General features: G+C 34.9%; 1 protein-coding gene across 1 annotated transcript in view; it reads left to right on the forward strand.

Moving 5' to 3' along the window:
* The window catches only part of COL24A1 (collagen type XXIV alpha 1 chain), a 330570-nt gene that overhangs the window by 272905 nt on the left and 34008 nt on the right, over positions 1 to 23657 (forward strand). Inside the window, exons 48-53 of the mRNA XM_045547618.1 lie at positions 7673 to 7780; positions 9257 to 9364; positions 9457 to 9510; positions 10088 to 10150; positions 13611 to 13664; positions 19219 to 19254. Of these exons, the coding sequence (XP_045403574.1) occupies positions 7673 to 7780; positions 9257 to 9364; positions 9457 to 9510; positions 10088 to 10150; positions 13611 to 13664; positions 19219 to 19254 (423 nt within the window). The remainder of the gene's footprint in view (positions 1 to 7672; positions 7781 to 9256; positions 9365 to 9456; positions 9511 to 10087; positions 10151 to 13610; positions 13665 to 19218; positions 19255 to 23657) is intronic.

The raw sequence follows: 23657 nt of genomic DNA on the forward strand, positions 1-23657 counted from the left end.
GATGTGTTAGCTATTTAATATCTTAAGCACCATCTATAAAATGAATACAATACCTAATTCATATGGTTTTTACAAGACTCAAATGAAATATTGCACATAAAATGCATAGTATACTGCATGTACTTATTAAGTTAGTATCATCTTTCCATAATAATAAATATAAATGGTTAAACTAACATCCATTTATTTAAAAAATATTTTTGTAGTGCCTAATGTGAGCCAGGAGTTAGGGAATATAGCAGTGAATGTTGGGCAGAAAACTGCCCTCATGGAGTTTGGCATGGTCATAGGATTGTTGAAGGATCAAATAAGATAACATGGATACAGCATTTGTTATTTTTGAAATAAAAGGCTGGACACATAGTTGTGTGAGCCTAGACATGTCTAAGAGCCAAAGAATAAATGAAATGTCTTCTTTCAATCCCTGTTATTCCTGTGATTATGTATTGAGACCTGGGTAAAAGAGAGTTCATAGAATACTTTTATATTGTCCAATATTACAGTGGCATTTATACTGTATACTTTTCAGGATTGCTGAACCACTAATTTTAAATAATCTTTGTGAAGTAAAATAATGTCAAAATGCCTGTATTCATTAAGGCTGAATAAGAGGTTAGTTTCTATACTTTTTGTGTATTCTTGAGAATGGACCGAAGTCAAGAAGACCTGTCTTCACTACCTTAAAACCTGCCTCAACCCTGCTTTCAGCTCCATAATCTTTAATATGTTTAGAGATTCAAAACTAAAATTACTTCCTAACTTCAGGATACAGCTCATTCATAAATCTTATTTCTAGCACATGGCTATGTTACTTATGATTGGCACTGTAGGAAAATGTTATGAATACTACATTATTTATGTACAATGTAGCCTTGCATATAATCACCTAATAATTACTATCCCACACATTTTTAAACAGTCAGTTCTTTCCTAGGAGGGATATATTTAGTAAACCAAATAAAATGAGAAATTCCTATTTAAACAGAAGTGTTTTGAGTTGCTTGAAGTAAAGGAAGCAAAGTATTACTTTTATAACTCATTGGTTTGCTGGCTTAAAAAAAATGCAGTACTTATGTTGCCTAATAATGAAAAAAACTTCAGGACATCATACTTATTTTTTGTACTATGGAATGTAAATTAATTTTAATTACTATCTTCTTACAGAGTTAATAACTATATAAACATAATACTATGTGAAAAGTAGGTGCTTGGTGTTTTTCCCTAGAAAGGAAAAAACAGTTTTTCTAGAAATTTTTGCAAGTAGTATTTTAAAGAAAAATATCAACTAATTTGAAGTTCAATTTAATTTTAAATTTGTCATTCTACTGTTCATAAATCAATGAAATTGACATCAGAAATATTTATAATTTCACTCAGCATAATTTTAAAGATAGTATTCCTTAGCTATTCCTCTTTAAAATGTGGATTTCTATTGTTGCCCAGATTTAACAAATTTATTACTTATTTCTTAATATATTTATTTTAATACTAATGAGAATAAAACAGCTAAACCAAAGAGCAGGGGAAATAACAAAGTGACATTCTCTTTGGTATGTTTCACTATTATATACACATCAGTCATCATCATTCCAAAATGCACTGTGTGCATTTCTGTGTCTTTTCTTCTAAATGTGTGCACATAGCCCCATTTTCCCTCCTAGATCTTTTCATTCAGTTCTATAATAAAGACAGATGTATAATAAACTATTCCTGCCTTTCCCCACAGGGAAAACAAAGTGAAAGACAACTCCCTCTTCTTTCCTTAACTGACATTAGAGTAAATAAAACAACACAACCATATGCTATTACAGTTTCTGACAAATAGCAAGCACTCAATAAAAAGTAACTCTTGTTGCTGTAGTCGATGTTGTTGTCATTACTGATCCAAGTACTGATTTCCTAAGAGTCCCAAGGATTAGGCAGCCATCAGGTTCAGTCTCGTCAAAATCGGTAACACTTTCCTACAGGGTTTAAAACTGATTTCAGTAGGGAGACTGGCTCCTATCCAAGAAAATAATGGAAGTCTCTGGCCATGAGACATCATGTACTCTTAACATGTTATTATTTTTTTTAATACTCAGGTAAACTGTTCATTGATTTCAGTATCTCTGACCAAAATTAATAATATAATAATTATGGTTTTATTTGCTTTAAAATTTTTGCTCAAATGACTTATCCTTTGCTGAATAGTTTTAGACAAATCATTTAGAAGACATTAGAAAGAATGCTTAAGGATTAACATCTGCTTCTCTTGCAAGCAAAATTAATCATCCATCTGTGTATTCATAATAAGAAATGTTTGTTCTTTACTTGTATGAGACATTGTTTGGAACTTTGCAGAGAACACTCTGCTACTATCCTCAAATTTCTCTCTAAGAAACCAACACAAACAATAAATTACTTGGAATATATTCATTGTGCTGGGTTAAATGTCTGACAGCACTGCAAGTAAAATGAAGTTTCTAGTGTACAGTTAACCCTAAGGACTAGTTTTATGATCCTTATTGTTCTCAGCAAAAAAAAAACTACTGACTTCAGAAGTATTCAATAGTAACTGAATGTCTATTGTCATATATCACCAAAAAGATATTTTTTTCTGTTCAAAAGTCAAGGTATTAAATATTGCCTAGATTATAGGTTAAGTGAGGTAAAACGGTATTATTTAGAATTGTGAAATCTTAAGGATTCTTTAAATCATCTAGGGTGATCTGTTCACATAATGGATCTCCCTGTGACATCCATTACTTCTATAATACATCCAGGTATAGGAGGCTCACAACCTTGCAGGGCAACCCACTACTTCTTAAATTTTAATTCTTACATCATCTACATCTGTAACTTAATTTTTCAGTTAGTTTAACTGTGGAGTTACTCTGTCTAAGTCTATTTTTTTCCTTACTTACATTCCCTTCCTTGCATCTTTTATACATGACCTCTAAAAATCTACTTTCTCTGCAGGTCATTGGTTTCTTTAGGTCTTTTATCTGTTTTTGTTTTTATTGAGGAGGGTGCTATTCATTGGAATTTTGTTTTTAAAACTTGCCTTTCCTGTAAAGTCATATTCTCATTAGAGACCTGGTCATTTGTTATAACACCTGTGTCTTCTCTGAACATTTTTGAAATTTTATATCCCAGACTTTCAGATGACTATGACTGGACTTGCTTTCATTTGCATTGATGAGCTCTAAAATGGCACCATCTCATGACTCTTGGGTTCTCATCATTCATGTGGAAACTACACTCCCAGATAATCTTTCCCAGAGTTATGGAACAAAAAAGCTCACAGACCAAATTAAATCACATGTAAAACACATAGAGGCAAGAAATAGGAAGGGTTAATACACTTAGTATAAGGTTCAAGCAACTTGGAAGAACCACACCACTTCAATCCTAAGTCCACAATGTGAAGATTGTCTGTCTGTCTGTCTCTCTCTCTCTCCCCACTCCCTTCTTCTCCTTCCCTTCTCCTCCTTTTCCCTACCTCACCTCCTCCATTCCTCCCTCTATGAGGATTTTGCCTTCATAATGGGTCCTTAAAAATATTGAGCTCCACTTAGGTAAAATTGACATAGATTGGGACAAAAAAAGTCTTAAAAGTCAAGCTAAGGAATGTAAACCCCTATCCCATATGTACCTCCTATAAGCACTCAGCATAGGGCATGGCACCTAGTGGATATAACATACATTATTTTAGTGAATATTGTGGTCACAAAGAAAGTCTACTTAGAATGGGTAATTTTTTTTTTTTTTTTTTTGAGACAGAGTCTCACTCTGTTGCCTGGGCTAGAGTGAGTGCCGTGGCGTCAGCCTAGCTCACAGCAACCTCAAACTCCTGGGCTCGAGCAATTCTCCTGCCTCAGCCTCCCGAGTAGCTGGGACTACAGGCATGTACCACCATGCCCGGCTAATTTTTTCTATATATATATATAAAAATAACATATATAGAACATATATATATACATATATATATGTTTTTAGCTGTCCGTATAATTTCTTTCTATTTTTTTTAGTAGAGACGAGGTCTCGCTCTTGCTCAGGCTGGTCTCGAACTCCTGAGCTCAAACAATCCGCCCACCTTGGCCTCCCAGAGTGCTAGGATTACAGGCATGAGCCACCGTGCCCGGCCCCAGAATGGGTAATTTTAAAAATACATTGAATTCTTTTTTTACCATAAGTAAGAGATTAATAAGATAGGTGATGACATAATTTGAAGAAAATATTATTGGAAAAATGCTTTACTCTTAAATTAAAAGTTGGCTTTACTTTTTAAATCCCATTCTCTCAACCATGCCTTCCACAGAAATTACTTTAGTCTACCTTGAGTCTATCCCCTTGTTCCCCAACCGCTGGGCCATGACCTGGTACCTGTCCGTGGCCTATTAAGAAACAGGCTGTACATCACTGCCTGAGTTCTGTACCCCACTCCATGACACACCACCCCTACACCCCTGGTTCATGGAAAAATTGTCTTCCATGAAAATGGTTCCTGGTGCCAACAAGATTGGGGACCACTGAATGAATTCCTTTTCATTAATTTCTTTTCTGATTATCACTAAAGATAACTTCCCTTCCTCGGAACCTCTCAAGTATTCACTTTATGTCTCTCTTCTGATCTGGAAGGGTTTTTTCTTTACATTTTTGCCTTCATTATAATTATTTATATATTATATTCCATATTTTAAATTTAATTTTAAGCTTCTTAAAAATAAAAAACATGTATTATTTATATCTATATTCCTTAGAGGGCTTCCCATGGTACCTTCCTTAACACATAGATGATATTTAATAAATATTTGTTGAATGCATGAAAGAAATATTGCATAACCTAATTTAGTATCCCAGGAATCAACTGAGAGAGTAACAATCATCTCCTAGAAGAGAGGTCAAATTTTCCTGTAAATATGAATAAATATTTTAGGCTTTGCAAGGCAAGAAACAAAATCAAGGGTTACTTAGGAACTTATGTAACGAAAGAAAACAAATTTTCACAGAATTTTTATTTATGAAATTAAAAATATAATTGAGTACAAATTTTTGTATACAAGTCTACCAATGAGAAAAAATAGCACCTTTGGAAGGGGACATTTACCTTATTACAGTTCTCTACCATTGAAATTTTCTGTTCACCAGTTAATGCTGACCTGTGATGAGATTTTGCATATTTTACACATTTCATCTTTGAAAATTCTTTTCACACAGATAGGTACTGCCAAATACTGCAGTTCCTTAGTATATGATTTTAATTGAGCATATTCATTGCTTGGAAGGAATTTATAGAATTCTGTTAGGTTCTTCTCTTGATATTTGCCTTTAAGCATGTCATTACATTGTAGATTAATCATTTCCAATTGAAGGTTAGGTGAAAACTCAAGTGCACAATCAAATGGATTTTGAAATACAGAAATTTCTGGCACCTAGGTCTAAAACATCCTGCTGAAACTGTTTGAGCTCAGAAAACTTACCCACTATATTTGTGTGAGAATGGAGATCTCACTTCTTGTTTTAATTTTTGACAGCACAGGAAGTGTATAAAACTACTTAACTTTACTTATGATTCAAACCTTAATTGTCATTAAAATGACTTTCCCACAGTATATATTTCACATGTAAGCACTGTTTTGCCTTGTAATTTTAGTTTTAAATCATTAGTAAACATTATAAAGTCTGCAGCAAAACTTAATTCCCAAACCCATTCTTTTTGTTCAATTATATTGAGGACAGCTCTCATTCAGAAAAATTTTAATCTCGGTCTAAAAAAGAGCTCAATAAAACTTGACCCCTGCTAGGCTATCAAACTGCTGTATAATAGGACAAGCTAGGATATTCTGTTTCTATTTCTGTAAAAAGAAATCACAGAACTAATGAATTCTGTGAAGTTTTAAATCCACAATAACCGATGGAGTTCACTATTGACACAACAGGTTCGATAATACGTGCTAGATTCAAATATTTTCCTCAGAGTACCTGAAGGTGAATAATACAATGAATATCAATAGCTTTAAACACCTTACATTTACACAAGATTTGTTAATTTGTCCAATAATTCATTTTTTCTAATCTATAGCTATAAATTTTATTGCATCTTAGTAGATTCCACTTCTGGTTGTACTGATTTAGTGTTTTCTTAACTTCTTTAAAAATATTCTTATTTTTAGTCACCCTACAGACTGTTTATACAGGTTAATTCTTTAGTCTCTTCAAACTCCACATTGACACTTGAATGAACAACTGAGCAGTATTGTTAACTTCTGTGATTCATCAAGAACCAAGGAAAACCGCTCAAAAACATTTGCCTCCTTTTTTAATTGACTATTGATGCTGCTCCAGTATCCTCAACATTTCAAGCAACTGTTCTTGCCAAAATGCTAACTATCTTAAACAAGTGTATTTTTGCTACGATTTAAGTCATCATCAGTAAGGGACTGTCCTTTTTGGGCTAACAAATGAAATGAATACTCGGAAACTTACTTTAGTTACAGCCTCATTTTTATGTTTTTTGTGAAGAAATTCTGCTGTGATAAAATACTCCATTATAAATTTCTTATTTTTCTGATTGCTGCATTCGTATGAGGCATGAATATTGTATTGAGTGCCTGGTCTGATAATGTTGATGTATATACTGTGTATTTTTTAAGCACAGCTATGCTGTTGTTGCAAAATAAACATAAGGTTTTGCCATCTAATTTGATAACAAAAATAATCCATATTCCATGTGCCCTGGAAATATAACATTCAAAGTCCACTTTCCTCTTCTTGTTTTGGTATGATAGATATGCTCTGGCTATAAAACAAATAAAATAAATAAAATATCACATTAATACAATGCATGTTCCACTTGAAACACTGTCAAATTATAACTGCATCACTGCAATTTGTAGTGCACCAAGCATCAGTGCAAAGCAATGACAGTGCCACATAAGGTCACTGCCATAACTATTCAATTCTGCTATTGTAGTGCAAAAGCAGTCGTAGGCAATATATAAATGAACAAACATGGCTATTTCAATAAAACTTTGTTTATATATACTGAAATTTTAATTTCATACAAATTTGACATTTTTAAATATTCTTCTTTTGATATTTTTTCAACACTTAAAAATGTAAAAACTATTCTTAGTTCATGAGCTCTGTAAAAACAGATAATGGACTAGATTGGCTTGCAAATTATAGTTTTCCAACCCTGATTTAGGATTTAGTTTTGAGTATATACTGTTTGCTTTCTTAACTTTATTTCCAATCAAATTCTTTTTAGTAAATTTTCTGGAATCACGTATGGTTGAGGAATAGAATTTTCTTCTTAAGGAGACATTAATCAGTTATAAGAGTTGTCATGTACACCAGAGTATAAACCAAAGTTAGAATACTAAAAACACTTCACACCCAAGCTGCATAAGTTGGAAGGTACTGGTGGACTTTGTACTGCCTCAGTACATTTTAAAAGCCCAAAATCATTGTATTTACTATAATTAGAGATTTCAGGTGAGTAATAGGTGTTCCCAAAATATTTTTTAAACATTTCACTTATTTGGGAAAGAAGCCCAGGATAATTCCCAAAGCTGGACAGAGTGTCAACAGCAGCCTTTCAGAACACAACCCTTTCTACATTTATTGAGCCTCTAGATTGATTTTCTAGGAACTTCCCCAGTATTCATTTCTTACCTGTGTTACTTAGGGAATCAGAGGCAGCCCAGGAAGAACAGGACTGGCCGGGTCTCCAGGTCCTCGAGGAGTAAAAGGTTCATCAGGCCTGCCAGGAAGCCCAGGAGTTCTAGGCCCAAAGGTACTTGAATATCTTGTTCTGATGGATGTACAGTATTGGCCATCCTTACTGGCCCTATTGTCTATATCACAGGATGGTAAGATTAATAGCTTTTAATAAAATTTGACTAATAATAAAAATACATTAGGGAAAACAGAAAGTGTGTGACCTTGACATATCCATCGTCGGTAACAGCCACAGTGCATGTGTTTTGGCATAACACCTCACTAACCCAGGACTACTGATGCTTTAAAAAATTCTGTCTTTGACTCATTTTGGCTCTTCTTCCTTCTCTATCATCTACTTTCTCCTCCAAATCAGAGAAATCTTATTTACTTCCAGATATATACTTTCTTAAATATACTTCCTGTTCCTCTAACTCTGAACTAACCAACCAATTAGTAAATCTGATAACAATAGATTATTTCTTAGAGTCAATGCAATAGTAATTAATAATTAAGGCTTGCTTTAGCGTTCTTTGCATGAAGTTTTTCATATCAGTAGACTTTCCAGACAAAACTTCTCTTAGAAATATCTCAATGCAGGATTGACCCAGACAACTTAGAGAGTAATGAAGTATCTAAAGCTCTTTTATAAAAGCCTAGGACTGAGACATTGGCACCCTTATCATTGTTACCTCTTAACTTGATTTTCACAGTTCCACTTCTAAAGAATATTCAGATTTCTGACTCATACGGGTAAACTGAAAATGATGACCCAGTTGCTTACTGTTTACAATTTTAGCCTTCTGTTAATGTTTATTCCATGACTATCCCTTTATACTAAAACCCAAGACACCTGAGCAAGTGCTAAACCTAGGAAAAGAAATAAGAAAGATCCCTACCTCCTATGCGTGAATCTGTAATTAAAAAGAACCATGTTTTTTAAGTCCCAAAGTTATAGCTTTGTCTCATGATATTGAAGGATAATTTGCTAATCTTAAAGAATCTTTGGACAAAATCTACGATTATCATTTTTCATTAGCCTATCTCTAAAATCCACCTGATTCTTAAGTTTATTTTTTTGAAATGGTATGAATGGTATTTGAACTCTCATTTCATAAACATTTAAAAAATATAACAATGATGATTAAGTGAATACTTAAAGTGAACTTTTGGGAGATAAATACAGTTTATATCAAAGGAACTAAGAAAACAAGTTTCATCACATATAGACACACCCCACGCACACACCACACCCTTACTGTGCTCTCTGAAGCCCTATTATCCCCCTCCCAGTTTTATAGGTTTCTCCCTTCCCTCTTTCCACACTTATCACCACAGTCTCTGGAATTTTCTTTTCCTACTGCTATCCTTCTTGTTCATTTAATTAAATATGACTTGTGTGGAAAATGTTAGTGAAGAGGATCATGCAGAATTTGATTTCCCCAGTGCCTCGTACTATGCCTAAGGATGGGCCTGTGTTTGGGTTTCATTTAAAAGCCAGTATGTTTATAGTTTCTAAAGCGAAGATCACCTTTCTTTGCTCTGTCCATAGGGTGAACAAGGGCTACCTGGTCAACCTGGAATTCAAGGTAAAAGAGGTCACCGAGGAGCACAAGGTGATCAAGGACCAGGTGGAGAGCCCGGCCTGAAAGGGCAGCCTGTATGTGCCAACTCAGAAATTCACCAAGCACTTACTCTACGGACCAGGCCTCCATTGTGCAGTAATGATTCTCTTGTCTGTTCACATTGCAGGGAGAACATGGTGTTCAAGGTTTGACAGGTTTTCAAGGATTCCCAGGCCCCAAAGTATGTTTACATATTTTCTGCTAATCTAGCTGTGTAGAAAAAACAAGAAATGTTGAAATATCAATATTTATTCTCTGACTTAAGCTTTTATTTTTTTAATCTGCAAAATTTTGGTTGGTACAGAGCTATATATTTATGTTTTGAATATATTAGCTTTACAACTTAGGTAACTGTACATTTTTCTAACAGTTTTACCTGTATGATTTGCTTTTGTTCCCTCTCATTCCTTTTTCCAAGGCATTTTATTATGAAAAATTTCAAGCATATGGCAAAGTTGAGAGAATTTTGCAATGAACACCTACGCCCATTACCTAGATTTTACCATTAACATTTTACCTTACTTGCAATATCATGGGCCTGTCTATCTATCCATCTCACTCTCCCTCCAGTTTTTGTGTGTTTCTAAGTAAATTACAGCCCTTAGTATACCTCCTCCTAAATACTTCAGCATGTACATCAACCGTCACATTTCATTTTTTTGTGCCACTTCTTGATAGATTGATATGAGATTATTTTATTTGTAAAATTTTCATATGGAACTAAAATCTTATCTTTTTGTTTTTTATTATACGGCTAGGGTCCTGAGGGGGATGCTGGCATTGCTGGAATATCAGGTCCTAAAGGCCCTATTGGACAGAGAGTAAGTGTGAAGCCATTCTGCCCACCCAGAAATTATGGTTCTTTGCTTTCTGTAGGACTTAAGAACTCTAAAATTAATATACTCTAATAAATAATTTAGTAAAATGGCTTTTAAGATAGAAACTCATAAGAGCACATGCCAAGTTCAGCCTTTTGCATTTCATATATTAGTTTGAGCAAAATACCCCATCGACCACCCATACTTCCCAGTTCTTATTTAAAAAAAAAGAATCATCAGAATTACTGTGAAGACTGGATAATATATTTATTCACTCACACCAGGAACAAAAACATAAAGCTGTTTCATGTTATAAGCATTAATACAACCAGAGACCAGAGACCACCCCCATGCACCACCTGGAGGAGGCCCTAGTATGACCAGAACTCTTCAGACCACACTTTGAAAAATATTTCCCAATAGCTGTGTTTTCCCAGCTCAGAGGCAGGTATCCCCAGAGAGTGATGAGGAATTGTTTTTAAAGAGTTGCAAAACTCAAGGTCTAAAGAACTCCAATTAGCAATTTAGTGCCTGTAATTGCATACTGGAGAGAACATAAATAGAACAAATAAGCCACCAGCAATTACTGATTACTTTTTTGTTTGTTTGTTGCTTTTTTGGTTTTGTTTTAGTTTTTATTAATCACATCCTCTTAACTTATGAAATGGTCTATAAAACTGAAAAAAAAAGATTAAACTTTAAACAACAGTTTGGCGATAGTAATGGCATCTCTATGAGTACCAGCAGCTGCTAGAGCAAGTGTGGAGAGAACAAAGGAATAAGGATGGGCCTGTATCTGAACAAAGTTCAGACATAGGAGAAAGGAATCTTAAAGAACTATGAAATGAAAGTCAAATTTTTGAAATCCCACACCCCTTGCCTAACTCTTTTTTTTTAATTTCAAAATTTTACAGGGGCACACACATTTTGGTTGCATAGTTTGCTTTTGTACAGTTTGAGTCAAAGTTCTGAGTGTGCAGTAAATTCTTTTCAATAATACAAAGACCAGTATTTTCATGGGAATTGTTTGTTTAAAGACCCTTCTAAACATTTCTACAGGTATAAATGTATTAGTTATTTTCATCATTTCTGAAGAACCAAGGAAAATTGGTACTTTTATGTAAAGTCCAATTCTTGATTATCCACAGGCAGGTTATATGCACATAGGCTTCTCTATAATAAATACTGCTTTTTAAGTTCTTAATTTATATTATGTTCCCCCATTAGTTAAATTTATTCATTCAAGTTTTATTACATTCTCAATTAATTAAATCTTTTCTTGATATTGTCAAAGAAAAATTGGCTGCCTACCTAGCACCTGTTAGAAGCAGAGCCTCACGAAGTGCTGGTCTCCGGAGGCCAGGATCTGAGCCTATACTGCTTTGCAGGTCCAGAAATTTTCTCAGCCCACAAATAGTAAAGTTCTGGTAACTAGCTCAGAAATACTAATTTATAAGCACAGATATTTATTTAGTAAGCCATTATAGGATATAAGTGTAAAGCCCTGATAGGCTAGTATTTAGCAAAAGACAAGAGTGCCAGGTACTGGTGTTCAGTTTGTGTCCCTTATCTCATTTAATCCTCATAAAAATTCTATGAGAGTGAGAGATGTTATTATCCCCATGTTGCAGGTAGAGAAACAAAGTGTCTGCAAGATAATTTGCTGAAGGCCATTATGGGACTAGTTTGTAGAGGAGCCAAAATTTGAATCTACCATCTCATTGTCCAAATCATGTTATAAGGTTGCTTGCTAATTGAAGAATTAGAATATAGAATGGACATGAAGTGGCCAAATGCCTAGTACTAGCCCAACAATTAGTAAATATTTGGTGGTTAAATAAAATTAATTGAACTAGGAAACCTGGATTATTCTCCATTTCAAAGGTATATTTATGTAGATAACTCGTACCCACCATTAAAATTATAACACCCCATCTTTTGAACATATTTAGGTAAATAAAAACAATTGTTTGCTCTTTTGGTCCACTTTTTCTAGAGTCCATGTGTACCTCTCCATTCTTTTAACAAATCATTATTTCAGAGAGTCTCATCACAGTTAAGTATCTTAACATTTTTTTAGTGATAAGCCAGTCTAGAGGATACATTCAATTAGGTTAAGAAATAGTCCCCTGATTTAATTGTGAGTCTTTGAAATTTGGGTACTATATTTACAAATTATCACTTAAAGTTGATTTTTGTGCTTTAAAATGATTCTGTCAGATTTACTTTTAGAATATCAGGTAATTTCTCTTATACTATGTCAACTTAATATTAAAGCCAGCAATTAGGCGGGCATGGTGGCATATACCTGTAGGCCCTGGTACTCAGGAGGCTGAGTCAGGAGGATTGCTTGAATCCAGGAGTTTGAGATTACAGTAAGCTATGATCGTGCCACAGCATTTCAGCCTGGGTAATAAAGTGAGACCTTGTCTCGAAAGAAAATCAAAAAATAAAATAAATAAAATGAAACCATCAGTCAGTGCACCACATGATCGTAATAAAACTGGAATGAACAGATTTAACTAGTAAGAGATCTTAACATAAATAACTTAAAAGCAATATTTATTATAGAGAAGTCTGTCCATGTATAATATATCTACAGATAATTAAGAATTGGACTTTACATAAAAGCACAATTATTTCAATTGATAGTGTGTTCTGAACCTTGAAGAAAAAGCCTGATAGATATGTGCATTTATGTATTCCAGGTTAAGTGCGAGCCAGAAAGACAAATTTGCGGCCAGTGGGAGTTGGGGTGGAGTTCGTTGGAAAAAAACTATTTTGTATCAATCAAGAAATGATAGACTCCATAGTTTGGGAAAAATTGACCAGAGATCCAGCTTATTGAAGGTTACTTCCCAATCAAAGAACAACTTAGAGTTTTAAAGCACTTTTCATATTCTCACAATGACCCTATGTTCTTATTCCTTCTTTACAGATGAAGAAACTGAAGTTTAGTTTGTCACATACGATGCCCTCTGGTTCCTTCCTATACACTTTCTCTAGTCCATGCTTCATGTTACTCAAACATCTGCTCCTTCAACATCTGCACAGAAATTTATTCAAAAACATGTTTATCATTTCATTGTTATATAGTTCTACTTGTTATGTAATGACACACATATAAAATGCATCACTGAAGTTATCACCACATAAAAATTGTAATGTTGGGCAAGCATGGGGGAGGAATTATAATGGTGATTTATCAATTTGTTAGAAATTATACAGATGTTACTCCCCTGATAGGAAACTATAATAATATGCAGAACTGTGTCACACATTGCTTAATCAACATTAGTATGGTTTATGCAAATACCATAGGATTTTATAATAAAAAGTACAACTATGTAAACATAGCTACTTTACCATTGCACAAGAAATTTTATAAATTTTTGTACAAGAAATTTATAAATTTTTATGGAATTACGTTGATAATGAAACTATTTTTCTTTTACCTCAACAGGGAAACACTGGTCCCCTTGGCAGAGAAGGTGTAATAGGCCCAACAGGTAGAAATGTAAGTTTGTCAGAATATAGATCTTTTTTCTTTTTCATACTTTTTTTTCTTTAATTCTATTTCTAGAATAACCCCAAAGAATCAGCCTGGGTATTCTATTTATTTTTTGTAATTTTTCATTTTTAATTATAGTGGGTATATAATAGTTGTATAACTTTATAAGGTACATGTGATGTTTTGATAGAGGCATACAATGTGAATTAATCAAATCAGGGTAACTGGGGTATTACCTCAGGCATTTATCATTTCTTTGTGTTAGGAACATTCCAATTCCACTCTTTTAGTTATTTTAAAGTATGCCCTTATTGTTGATTGTAGTCATGATGTTAAGCTACCAAATATTGTTCATTCTATCTAACTATCTAACTATATTTTTGCACCCATTAACCATCCCCACTTTATCCCTCCCCTCCCCACTACCCTTTCCAGCCTCTGTTAACCATCGTTCTACTCCTTGTCTCTATGAGATCAATTTTTTTTTAATTTAGTTCTCACATATGAGTGAGAACACACAAGATTTGTCTTTCTGTGCTTGACTTATTTTATATAACATGATGTTCTCTAATTTCATCCATGTTGTTGCAAATGGCAGGATTTCATTCCTTTTGTGGCTATATAATATTCCATTGTGTATATTGACCACAATTTCCTTATCCAGTCATCTGATGATGGACACTTAAGTTGATTTGAAATCTTGGCTACTGTGAATAGTGCTGAAATAAACATGGAAGTATAGATGTCTTTTTGATGGACTGAACTCCCCTCCTTTGGATATATGCTCAGCAATAGGATTGCTGGGTCATATGGCAGTTCTATTTTTAGTTTTTCGAGGAAACTGCATACTGGTCTCCATAGTGGTTGCGCTAATTTACATTTCCACCAACAGTGTATGAGGATTCCCCTTTCCTCACATCCTTGCCAGCATTTATTATTGCCTGTCTTTTTGATTAAAGCCATTTTAACTGGGGTGAGATGATATCTCATTGTATTATAGTTTAGATTTGCATTTCTCTGATGACTAATAATGTCTAACATTTTTTCATATGCCTGTTGGCCATCTGTATGTCTTCTTTTGAGAAATGTCTATTCAGATCATTTGCCCATGTTTAACTGGATCATTTGATTTTTTCCTATTGAGTTATTGGAGCTCCTTATATTATATATTCTAGTCATTAATGCCTTGTCAAGTGGGTATTATAGAAGCAAAGGGTAAAAATAGACATATATTTTCTTCTGGAAATTGATTCCTGAGAACTTAGGGATCATATGTGCAATGAAGAAGGTCTAAATAGGTAGGCACTTCAAACGGAAGTTGAGAAAAGAAATAGACTGAGTCAGGGAGGGAGGAGGATCATAAGCATAGAGATGATCACTGAAGCAATAAAAATGAATCCATTTTTCTGAAGGAGAGAACAAAGATAGCAAGGGAACGGCAGACATCCAAGATTTGAGTCTTTGGGAGTAACCACTGTCAAGGAGAGAAAGAAATCACCAATGAGAACAGCAGGAAAACCAGGATAGTACAAGGTTACAAAGATGTGAGTTTCAAGAAAGTAATGGTCAGTGGTAATGTCTGAGACAATAAGTGGCAGTAGAAGATAGAGTACACGTTGCAGTAAAGAAGGAAGTAAATGAAAATATTTAATAATAACTTCTCAAATTCTTACAGCAAAGTTTTAGAGTAGACATTATCATTTTCATTTAATAGATTAGAAAACAGATGAGGTTTATAGAGGTTCACCGAGTCATTCAAGGTGATAGACCTGGTGTTCCTTACATCAAGACCAGTGTTCTTTCCATTGCATTCAAGCTATGTCTGGAGAGGAGATTGAGAAAATATATGCCAGTGCTTTAAGAAATTTGGCTATGAAATAAAACAGAGAAATAAGACAATGATTGGGGAGGTGGTCATGGGAAAGTTTTGCACTACTGATCAATAGTGTAAACAAACAAGAGCAGGAGCACAGCAGAAAGTGTCAAATTGAGGCTTGGTAATGGGCCAAACTGAGGCTTGGAGAGGAAAGATTCATTTCTTGTAGGGAATCAATATTTTGAATCCTTTGAAAGTGTTATGGATATACATAGAGAGTTTAAAAATATAAAAATGGAATGCTTCAAATATTAAGTAAAACTGTTCTCTTTGATAAATTTAGAGAAGAATTCACTGCCATAGTTACTGGATTTTTAATCAAAGGAAATAAAATGTATAACAACATTTCCCTAGACTGTCAGCATTTGCCTCTCAGAGCTATGTAAGATTGTGAGTGGAAGAATTCTCATGTTTCAGTGGGTACTTCTTCAGCAAGCTAAAGAACACATACTATTCTGATTACAGAATGCTTGTTGTCTGTCAAGACTGTGATGTATTAATTGGTCAAGGAAAATGTGATAAATAAATGACTCAATTAAAATTTCTTACTGTGTTTTGTTTATAGATAGACCTTAAAGGACGTTATAATATTCAACATGCGCATCAAATTTTTTCCATATTCTATTTTTTCTATTCTAAGAAGAAAAGTTCATTATGAAAGTATAAACATTTGAGAATGGCAAAAACACTGTGCAAAAAATAGTGGTGGGGGGTGAGGGGCTTGCTTTTCTGAATAAGAAAACAATAAAGTCACTGTAAATGAAACTATATGGTAGTACAAAGAAATAAAGACATCAGTGTAATAGACTAGAACTCAGGATCAGATCTAAGAAATTTAATTATAATAAAAATGATATATCAGTTGGGATGATTTTGGCTGCAAGCAGTAGGGAACCCTGAATCAAACTAGCCTTAACATTAAGGAAATTTATCACATTATAGGAAGTCCAGAGGTAGGAAAGGCTTCAGATTTGGTTGATTTTGTGACTCAATCCTGGTATTCAAGACCAAGTTCTTTCCACGTCTCTATTGTTATCTTGAACATTGGCTTCATAATTAGGCTTACAGCAAGGTCACTACAGTTTCTCAAGAGACACATCTATTCTCACTGGAGTTAAGTGATATCTCATTGTGGTTTTGATTTGCATTTCCCTGATGATTAGAGATATTGAGCATTTTTTCATATGTTTGTTAGCCATGCTTATATCTTCTTTTGAAAAATTTCTATTCATGTCCTTTGCCCACTTTTTGATAGGATTGTTCAATTTTTTTCTTACTGATTTTCCTGAGTTCTAAATAGATTCTTGTTATCAGTCCTTTGTCTGATGTGTAGTATGCGAAAATTTTTTCCCATTCTGTAGGTTGTCTGTTTATTCTTGTGACTGTTTCTTTGGCTGTGAAGAAGGTTTTTGTTTTAATCAGGTCCCATTCATTTATTTTTGTTGTTGCTGTGATTGCCTTAGGGGTCTTATTCATAAGTTCTTTGCCTAGGCCAATGTCTGTAAGAGTCTTTCCTACATTTTCTTCTAGAATTCTAATAGTTATCAAAAAGTCCCAAAACAATACATGTTGACGTAGATGCGGAGAGACAGGAACACTCATACACTGCTGGTGGGACTGCAAACTAGTGCAACCCCTGTGGAAAGCATTATGGAGATACCTTAAACAGATTCAAGTAGACCTACCATTCGATCTAGCAATCCCATTATTGGGCATCTACCCCAAAGAGCAAAAGTCATTCTATAAAAAAGACACCTGTACCCGAATGTTTATAGCAGCACAATTCACAACTGCAAAGATGTGGAAACAACCCAAATGCCCATCAATTCATGAATGGATTAGCAAAATGTGGTATATGTATACCATGAAATATTACTCAGCTATAAGAAATAACGGTGATATAGAATCCCTTTTGTTCTCCTGGAGAGAGTTGGAACCCATTCTATTAAGTGAAGAATCCCAAGAACGGAAAAATAAGCACCGCATGTACTCACTAGCAAATGGGTTTCCCTGATCATCACCTAGGTGCACATTTGGGAATAACACCAATTGGGTATCGGACAGAGGTGGGGGGTGGGGGGAGAGGATGGGGGTATACCTACAAGATGAGTGTGATGCGCACTGTCTGGGGAATGGACACGCTTGAAGCTCTGACTTGGGGGGATGGGCGGGACATGGGCAATATATATAACCTGAACTTTTGTACCCCCATAATAAGCTGAAATAAATAATATAAAAAAAAGAGACACATCCAGACATAATTTTGCAAAATAAAAAAAGTGATTGTGGCAAAAATGCAGATTTCTCCAGAAGTCTCTTACTGCATTTTTTTTCATGTCTAATGGACCGGTATTTAGTCACATGCCCACTGCTACACCAATGACAGGGAAGGGAGATGGCATTACTTTGAATAGCATTACTGCTGTAAGAAATTGTAACCCCATTTTACCAAAAATTTGTTTTAAATCCTAAATTAAACTGATGATTGGATAAAGAAAATGTGGTATATATGTGTGTGTGTGCATGCATGCGTGCACACGTGTGGTTTGTGTACACACACACACACACACACCATGGAATATCACTCAGCCATAAAAAATAATGAAATCATATCTTTTGCGGCAACATGGATGGAACTTGAAGCCATTATCTTAAGTGAAATAACTCAGAAGCAGAAAGTCAAATGCTGCATGTTCTCACTTCTAAGTCAAGCCAAATAATGACTACCCAGGGCCTTAGAGAGTGGAATAATAGACCTTGGAGACTCAGAAGGGCAGGAGGTGGGGAGGAGGGTGTGGAATGAACAATTACCTAATGGGTACACTAATCTAGTGAGGGTTACATTAAAAGCCCAGACTTCACCACTACACAAAATATCCATGTAAAAAATCTGCAGTGTACCCCCAAAATCTATAAAAATAATTATGTCAGTCAATAAATAAATAAATAATAAAATAAAAAATCCTAAATGATCTTTTAAAGACTTTAATGTAAAAAATAAAATAATAAAAATCTTTAAAAAAATAATCTAGAAAAGCAGAATATAGCTTGAGGGTTGAGGAGACCTTTTGTATAAGATAGGAAATTGGAAAACTATAAAAGAACAAAATATATTTGAATAGTTGAAAATTTTTAAATTTTATGTGGAAAACAGATTACATAAATAAAATAAAAAATTAATATAGATTAAGAGAAATATGTTTAGAACAACATATGACAAGTTAATATACCAACAGCTCTTATATATTGGTTAGAAAAGATGGAAAACTCAATAGAAAAATGAAGAACAAACCAAAAGGTCAATTATTGTTTTAGAAAGATACTCACCTAACTTTAAGTCAGAGAAATACAAATTAAAGTGAAATGAAATATTACATCTAACCTCTCAGAAGGGGACATAGGGAAAAATGAGGCTCTGGTTTATCACTGGTAAAAATGTGTATTAGAGCTTTCGTGGAAAGATTTGTTAAAATATATATACATATATCCTTTAATGAAGCAGTTCTACTTTAAGGAATTGGTTTCATAAATATAAAAGAAAACCACAGTTTATATAAATTAACAAAACGAATCTTGATAGAAAAAGCAAAATCATAAATTGTCATGTTTCTTTGTACAACCTCAACTACTTTTAATAACAATAAATAACTATTGACACTGAACTAACATCTTTTTTTTTTTTAGGGACCCAGAGGTGAAAAGGGCTTTAGAGGTGAAACTGTAAGTTTAACTAAATTTGTGATTATAGTATCCCTGACACTAGGCTATAAGCTCCACGAAAGCAAGAACTTTGTTAGAGTTATTCATTATTATGTTTCTGATACTTGTGGAATGAAAACAAAGTTTCAGTTGTCAAGAAGTATTATAGAATTAACCTATGTGGTACATTGCAGTGAAATCAGATAAGCCCTAGACATTTTAAGAACCTACCAATCACATTCTCCCCAGATCATTGTATGAAATGGAGCATTTGCTTTGTCAGGCATCAGGAGAGGAGGTGTGGGTCTCTTCAGCAGTTCCAGAACAAGAGCACTGCTAAGTCACTTTAGGTATATGCCTACTATGTCCAGTCAGCACCAAAGAGAGCTTCGAATCATTAGTTGTTTATTTCAGCCAATTAGAAGCAATGGTGAGAGGATGGGCAAAAAGTACACAGCACTTTGATGACCTAAATAGCTTGTACTGGCACTATTTCCAACATTTCTAGGATGCCAATTCTTCCAAGTTAAAGAAGATATTTTGTAAAGGAGCCACTTCCCCAGAGATGGTGCTGAACTTACTTTTTAACAAATTTTTTATTGTGTATGTTTAAGGTATACAACATGATGTTATGGAATACATATAAATAGTAAAAAGGTTGCTATAGTGAAGCAAATTGACATATTCATCATCTCACATAGTTACCCTTTTTGTTTGCTTGTTGTTGTGGCAAGAGCAGCTAAAATCTATTTAGCGTGGGATTCATGCTGAACTTATTAAAGCCACAGCCATAAACAGTGGGCAGGCATGGAATGAAATAACGAAGATTAAAACTAAGTACATAAGGTCCACAAGAGTAAACTTAAATATAGCAATAAAGTCTTGATTCAAAAGTAAGGAGATTACATAGTGACAGCTGACATTTTTGCTTCTCATCATAGGGTATGCTTGGAACTCAGAATAAGGAAGTTGCAGTTACAATAATTAGCTTAAAAAGGAAAATTATGTGATTTCAGAGTAGCCTACGAATCCTTAAAGGGCATTCAAATAGATGTGTTCGATTTGTAGAAACATGACCCCCACCTTTTCTCAGCAGACTTAATATAACAGAATGCAAGAGCATGTGCACACAGTGAAGCCACATCTCCCAGGAGGAGTAAAAAGGGGAAAAGAAAAGCAGCGAGGCTTGGAATTATCCCAGTTTCCACACCTGTCTGGCTCTGCATGCCTCCCTGACGTCCTCTCCAAGTACTGTGGCTGGAACATAAGTTTCCATCAGGATTAGGAAACCCCAAGTACCTATGACAATGTTACAAGCATTTCATGTAGAAAAAAATTGGGTGGTTCTGATGGATTACAAACTCAATGAATTATGACTGGGATCTTGGGTTGTGCTGGTAGAAATATAGCATACAGAATAAAGCAGGTAGTGTTGCCAGTCAGGCAATCCCTAAGGAGAAGCAGGGACAAAAGTAAACCAAGCTCAGAGAAGGACTCTCAGATTGGTGAAGGATCTGAGGGGAGCCATGCCCTGGAAAGACCAGTTGAAATATCTGGGATGTTTAGCCTCTGCCAGATTCTACACCCTGTTCACATCCCTTTCCTAGTCCTTTCTGTTCTCTTCTCTCTTCACGGCTTTTGTACCTACTATTTCTCTACCATACGCTTTGTGTATGGATGGAGAGTTCCTATTCATCTTGAGGTTTTGATTTAAAGATCTTTACTGAGGGTGGATTTGCTGATGTTTTGGCTCCACCTCACTTCCACCCCTAGACATAATACCTAGTACCCAGGACCTAGTACACCGCCTGACACCTGTCCTTCAGTTCGTTACTTAAATATCCTCTTATCAGAGAGGCTTTTCCTGACCGGCCTATGTGAAACAGCAATGCTCCCACCTTCTTCCTTCCCTTCCCTTAATCTGTGTCCTTACCGCTGACATATTGCATATTCATCTGGTTTTTTGTTTATTATGTCTCCCCTCACTAGAATGTAGGCTCCATGACACAGACATTTTATCTGTTATTGTTGTTGTTTTTTTTTTAAACATTGTGTCCCCAATACCTGACAGCACCTGTCTTATAGTTGGCACTCAATAAATATTTAATGATTTATTGGTAAATGAATTAGAGAAGGTTTGGGGTATTAGAACATGATAGTTGTCTTCAAATATTTGAAAGCTTGTCTTATGGAAGAGAGGATAGAAATAATATGAGTAACTCCAGAGGATAAAATTAAAATGATTTATTTAATAAATTGTATTTTCAGTTTCTGTGTTCAGTTCCCTGGGAAACAGTGAGCTCCATGAGGGCGTCGGGGTGGGGAACCTGCAGCCTCAGGGCCACACGTGGCCTGCTGGATCCTTGAGTGGGGCCTTTTGACTGCATCCTTTTAATAAAGAGATTTGTTCTATGGAGTTTGGATTCGGTCGAGGGGCCACACCTGGGAATCTGGAGGGCCACATGTGGCCTTGAGGCCGCAGGTTTCCCACCCCTGCTGGGGGGTCAATGTAGTAATGAACTGCCTAATATAATAACACTGCACAGCAAGACAGTTTTACAAGATAGTGAGCACCTTTCACTAAAAGCCTAGTGAATCCCTCTGAGTTACTGCACTGGTATTCCTGCACAGAATAGGGAATTATTAATAAAAGAAATACCTTTAACATCCCTTCCAGATCTGAGTGTCTGTGATTCTACATAAAAGAAAAATAGATAAGCCCCCCCCATGAAAAAACTAACAAAGGCATAGAACATAAAGAAGTGTTCTTGACAGTAGAGGTTAATTCCCGCCAGCTGAAAATACTGTTGTGAATCCAGCCACTTCTCTCATTCTTTGTCACTGGCACCTTGTCCAGAGCGTTGTGATCTCTCTCTTGGACTCCCGACTTCTTTTCATTGCTTCCACTTTTCCCCACTACAGTCTATTCTCTACATAGCAAATAGAGTGATCCTGTTAAAGCATAAATCAGGTTATATCACTCCCCTCTTTAAAACCTCCCTTTGACTTTTTCTTGCACTTAGAATAAAATCTAAACTTCCTTACGTTGACTTACAAGGCCCTACATGAACTAGCCCCTGCTTGCCTCTCCAATCTCACGATATACCACATTCCCCATGCCAACTACATGGATCTTCTTTCTATTCTCTGGAATATGCCTTTCTTTAACCTAGAAAATTCTTTCACATACTATTCAAACGATTGGTTTTATCTCAATATTCAGGTCTCTAGTCAAGTATCTTCTTAGAGAAGTATTCTCTGACCACTCTGTCTCATTATTTCTGGTCGTTCTCTTTCATAATATCCTGTCTTCTTCATAAAACTTAGCACTATTTGGAATTGTTTTCTGTTTTCTTCCCTAGAATGTAAACTTCATGAAAGCAGGAAACTTTGGTACATTGGTTATCAGCGTCTAGAACAGAACATGCCACATAGTAGGTAATATTTGGTAAATAAATAGATAGATAAATGAAACTGTGCCCTAAAATTAAAGTTAACAGCTGTTTCCACTTCTAGCCTGGTAAAGTAGCATTTTGTGAATTCACATGCTTAATAGTTTTTTGCTCTGTGGATTACCATAGTTCTCTTTATAAATAAGGTACGAATCCCAGTACCCAAGGGAGAGGGGGAACAGGCAGAGTGGCATTTAATGTAGGCAATTAAATCCTACTGAAAGGAAGGATTAACTGGCACATTAGAATTATGAGTTTATTCTGTTTTTATTGTTGAGTAACTGATACTAAATATCTTTTTATCACCTCTTTTCCTCTGATTTCATTATAGTTTAAGGACCTTTATAAAGCTAATCTTTTAATTCCTAGAGATCATTCTGCAATTACTTTAATCCATAAAATGTGCCATTAAACCTTTTTTTCCCTATGTTCTATGGAAAAGTTTGGTAACATTTCTTATACTCTTGTTAGGAGATTTTCAGTACATTCTACAGGTTTGTTTTCTTTAAGGGGGCAATTTAAATAATTGACTGGCTAAAAACTCCCAGTCGGCTACTGTGTTTCAGAACATAATATCCTCATGGGAGTCAGTCTCAGATCATACCAGTAAGTGGGGCATTTTGGAAATGGATTTTGTTAGCTAAAACTTATTATATTGAGATAAATAAGACACTTAACTCTTTGTACAAAGATCAGAATTACAACAGTCTATCAAATTGGCTTTGTCAATCTTCTTACCAAGTTTTATACCTAGACCAAAGAATGATTCAGTGACTTTAAAAAACTGCAAAGAAGTTTATAGCTTGTTACACAATGCATGAAAAGTAAACCTTTTAGCATAAATTTGGGTTTCTTGGTTAGAAAGTTTCATATATTCTACAATTTAACATTGTTAACCCTAGAATGGATCCCAAGTAGGTCCTTTCCACCACTGAGAGAGTTGTTTCTATATTGCCGTCTATAAAAGAGTTT

The sequence above is a fragment of the Lemur catta genome, chromosome 3 (assembly GCF_020740605.2).
Source record: "Lemur catta isolate mLemCat1 chromosome 3, mLemCat1.pri, whole genome shotgun sequence".
Lineage (NCBI taxonomy): Eukaryota > Metazoa > Chordata > Mammalia > Primates > Lemuridae > Lemur > Lemur catta.